Source organism: Physeter macrocephalus, chromosome 7 (genome assembly GCF_002837175.3).
Source record: "Physeter macrocephalus isolate SW-GA chromosome 7, ASM283717v5, whole genome shotgun sequence".
Lineage (NCBI taxonomy): Eukaryota > Metazoa > Chordata > Mammalia > Artiodactyla > Physeteridae > Physeter > Physeter macrocephalus.
Window position 1 is genome coordinate 77,494,884 of NC_041220.1, and position 4,312 is coordinate 77,499,195.

A 4,312-nucleotide genomic window follows, 5' to 3' on the forward strand; every position below is an offset into this window, starting at 1 on the left:
CGAATTAAACCACTTAGTTTGGCAAACACTGAACGCCTAAATGCCCCTATAAAGACTTTATGAGTTTGTTACTTTAATTACTGACTTGTTACAGAGCACATAAAGGGGGTAATGAATGCAATAAAACTAATTATCTACACATTTAATTCATATAAAATATCCAGGGTTTGTTTACACCACACGGCGATTCAACTAAGCATTCCTCCTCTTGTCCACCGAGAGGAAGGATTTAATGAAATAGTTTCCCTTATTCTGCTAGAGCCTAACGAACCAAATGAAAATTACCCTCCGCTTAAATCATGGGGCCACCGAGGTCCACAAATCACCGCTCGTTTCTTTGTCTGTGCCTCGCTGCCAGCACCCAAGAGCCTGGGGTGTGTTGGACAAGAAAAGTCCCCGACCTGGAGCCTGGGCCTTTAAAGAGCAAGGATTTCGTTCACTGCAGTCAGCAAACCTAAAGGGCAAACAGACAGCAATCCTCTTTCGAAGGTTCAGGTCTTTGGAGAATTGTGGGTACCTGAAAAACTGGAGGCAAAAAAAAAAAAAAAGAAAGGAGAGCACCCGAGAGGGATGGAAGAGGAGGCACATTTGGGGACACTTCATGCCCGCTTGGCCAGTTAAACAGAGTAATTAAAAGCAACAACCACACAAACCAACAAAATGCAAACCTCACGCTAATGCAGAAAAACCCAGAACTGAGTGCAAAGAAGCCATTGGTTGAGAATCCAGATGTTTTATATTCAAGAGCTTTACTTGGATGTTCTTTTATTTTTTAAATGGCTGGCTAAGCGGAGTCTCTAGGAAAGCACATTAAGCCAAGACAAGAAATGCAATTTATAAGATGCTTTAAAAAAAAAAAAAAACCCTCTACCAGGTGTATTTTAAAGAAATCCACTTATCGTTCACATACTTGGCCCACTTACTCTATGTTACAGGGCATCTGAGTCTTGCCAATGTCCTAGTCCTTTATAACATTTCATGCACTTCAGGGGGTAGGCTTGTTGTTAAATTGAGCGTGTAACGCTCTTACAAAACAGGTTTTCTATGACATCAAGGTTTGTTCTCCCTAACTGAGAGAGAGAGAGAGAGAGAGAGAGAGAGAGAGAGAGAGAGAGAAAGAAGAAGGGGGAAAACACGCACACTATCTCAATTTATGCCTAAGGTATATGATCAGTTAAAAAGGCTTAAAAGCTCAGGGAAATTGGATCAGGGAGAATCGTCACCCAACTTTCATTATTTCCAAGTAGTGTGATTGAATTAAAGGGCAGGGAGCTGGTTAGAAGGGAGGATCAGGGGCTCAGTGCGTAATGGTGTGGTATTAAATTCTAATTAGAGATGCAGGAATCAATGATAGGGAGGTTGGACAGCTCAGTTCCCCAGTGCCAGCCCAATAGACGGATGAGTTATTGTCATGTAAAAAGCGCCAGCAATAAGACCAACCGCTTTGCTATTGTCCAAGTGGAAAGAGCCAAGTTTATTATGAGGACTATATGCTCTAGAGACCTCAGACAAGGCATCTCATAGGAGGCTTTTTCATAAAACTAGGCTCTGCTGGTAGTAAGGAGGCCAGTTTGGAGGCAGGCGTTGAGCTGTGCACATCTCCCCACTCCAGCCACCTTCTCCATACCCATCTTTTATTTCATTTTTCCACTTGGCTGAGCCATCCAGAGCCTTTTCAATGTATAAAATGGAATATTCTTACCTCAATTCCTCTGCCTACGAGTCCTGTATGGCCGGGATGGACACCTCGAGCCTGGCTTCAGCCTATGCTGACTTCAGTTCCTGCAGCCAGGCCAGTGGCTTCCAGTATAACCCGATAAGGACCACTTTTGGGGCCACGTCTGGCTGCCCGTCCCTCACGCCAGGATCCTGCAGCCTCGGCACCCTCAGGGACCACCAGAGCAGTCCGTACGCCGCAGGTAAGGACCGCCAGCTTTCTCAGCAGAGGAAGCCGCCTTTCCGCTCGTATATAGGAAGCCTTGATTGCATTTGAAAATGGAAATGTGTTTAGTATTTACCAAACGAAATTTGCTTACACAAATGAAAGAATTTATCACGTTAGAAGCGATTGCAGGGAGGGGTAATTCACTTACAGGGTTACACTATCCTAGTCACACCCGAACCGCCAACAAAATTATCTTAAGCTGCCAAAATGATAGGCATAATTTATTTACTTTGCGATGAGACGTAAAGCTTAGAAAATAATTAAATAACAAAGAGTAAAGCTCATTACTGGCAGTGTCTCTTTTTTTAAGAACCGACAGCGGCTCACACCTCTTTGGCGGGTCATTTTTCTGATTCTTTCTTTCTTTTCTTTTCTTTTCTTTTTGCAGCGCTATCCCCCAACTTTTGGGCCGGGTCAACTTTTGAGAATTAAAAAGTTTCAACTGTGGGAGGGCTTGGTAACTTCATCCCTGGCTTTCTGATATTCCGACTGAGGTTTTCGGACTCTTTTCCTCTCTCGTTCTTCCTCATCAAAGCATTCCCGTGTCCCCGGCCTTCAGCCGTCTCCAACGCGCTACTTCAACCCACCCAAAGGCGCTTGTGCCCGGAGGGTCCCCACCACAGCCCGAAGTCTGCGCTCCTGTTTCCGTGTCTAACTAATTTGCTCGGGTTTTTCTCGCCAGCTCCTCTCGGCCACTCTCCCGCGCCGGTGTCGGCGGCGGCGGCTCCAGCGCCACCTGACCTCCGGAGTCCCTACGTTCTGGCTCTGCGGCTCGCGCACTCCAGACCATTTTGCTCATACTCTGTCCCCTCTGTTGTCCTCCAGTTCCTTACAAGCTCTTCACGGATCACGGCGGCCTCAACGAGAAGCGCAAGCAGCGGCGCATCCGCACCACTTTCACTAGTGCGCAGCTGAAAGAGCTGGAGAGGGTCTTCGCGGAGACGCACTATCCCGACATCTACACCCGGGAGGAGCTGGCCCTGAAGATCGACCTCACCGAGGCGCGAGTCCAGGTACGCGCGCCCGGAAGCCGATCCGGCTTTGCAGCGTCGCGCGGGGCAGGGGTGCAGTGCGGGGGTGTGGGTGAATCTACTGAAGGTCCGAGCTCTCCGGCCTCTCCTGAGAGGCCAGGTCCGGAGGGGCCGTGCGCGCGAGGAAGGGTTAGGGAGCGCGTTCTTGGCTATAAATTCACAGCTGCAAAGTGCTCCCACCCCAGCTAGCGCCGCAGAGGCATTCAGGGGCCATGGGAGAGCCATTTCGGGGACAGGGAGTGCCCTGGGGGAGGAATGCAGACTTTGCCTCCGTAGTATAAGTAGTTTTGCCAAATCCCTCCTAACTCAAGAGCTTTTAACTCGGAGCTAATGGCGTAGAGGTACAGGTGCATTTTCCCGGGAACTGTGACTTGCAGCAGATTTGCAAAGGGTCTGGGATTCTATGTAGGTCAAGATCCGCGCGGTGCTCTAACCTTTTCGGGACACAGGTGCCCTCAAGAGCTGGCCGTGGCGGCTCTGCCCCTGAGCCCCCCAATGGAGGCGCGGTACGCACCAACGCTAGCTCTTCCAGGCCCAAAGGCCAGGATGGGCAGCAGGCCCCAAGCCCAGAGCTCCCCCCACCCCCCACCGCCTTCTGTCTACCACTCAGAGTTTAACTTGAGACCTGAGGCCTAGAGGCGATGGCGAGTTTGGAGTGGCTCAGGAAGTAGACTGAGCAAAGGTCCGCCCAAATAAGGGCTTCCATTTTAGGGCCTTTCTGGGACCTGCAGCCTTTTCACCTCTCCTGCAAGCCACCATTTCCGGGACACGCTCGAGTCGCCCTAAGAAAGTTTCTCAAAAGATGCACCAGCCACAGGCGCGGGAGCATCCGCGGCGCGTGGGGTTGAAAACAAGCTGAAATGGAACGTGGGCCTCCCTAACCGCTTTTCTTTCCCGTTGGCTTCTTTCTCTTGCTGCTTCGCCGCCTCTCTCCTCCTCTCGGGCCAGGTGTGGTTCCAGAACCGCCGCGCCAAGTTCCGCAAGCAGGAGCGCGCGGCCGCGGCTGCAGCGGCCGCGGCCAAGAACGGCTCTTCGGGAAAGAAGTCCGACTCCTCCCGGGACGACGAGAGCAAAGAGGCCAAGAGCACCGATCCGGACAGCACTGGGGGCCCGGGCCCCAACCCCAACCCCACTCCCAGCTGCGGGGCGACTGGCGGCGGCGGCGGCGGGCCCAGCCCCGCAGGAGCCCCGGGGGCGGCGGGGCCGGGGGGCCCGGGAGGCGAACCCGGCAAGAGCGGCGCGGCGGCGGCGGCGGCGGCGGCGGCGGCAGCGGCAGCGGCGGCGGCGGCGGCGGCGGCCGGGGGCCTGGCTGGGGCCGGGGGCCCTGGAGAAGGCT

At 52.6% G+C, this 4,312-nt stretch overlaps 1 protein-coding gene across 1 annotated transcript in view; it reads left to right on the plus strand.

Annotated features, from left to right (window-relative positions):
* The first annotated feature begins 1,678 nt into the window (after positions 1-1,678).
* The window catches only part of PHOX2B (paired like homeobox 2B), a 2,827-nt gene continuing 193 nt past the window's right edge, over positions 1,679-4,312 (plus strand). Inside the window, exons 1-3 of the mRNA XM_024133577.1 lie at positions 1,679-1,919; positions 2,771-2,958; positions 3,925-4,279. Of these exons, the coding sequence (XP_023989345.1) occupies positions 1,679-1,919; positions 2,771-2,958; positions 3,925-4,279 (784 nt within the window). The remainder of the gene's footprint in view (positions 1,920-2,770; positions 2,959-3,924; positions 4,280-4,312) is intronic.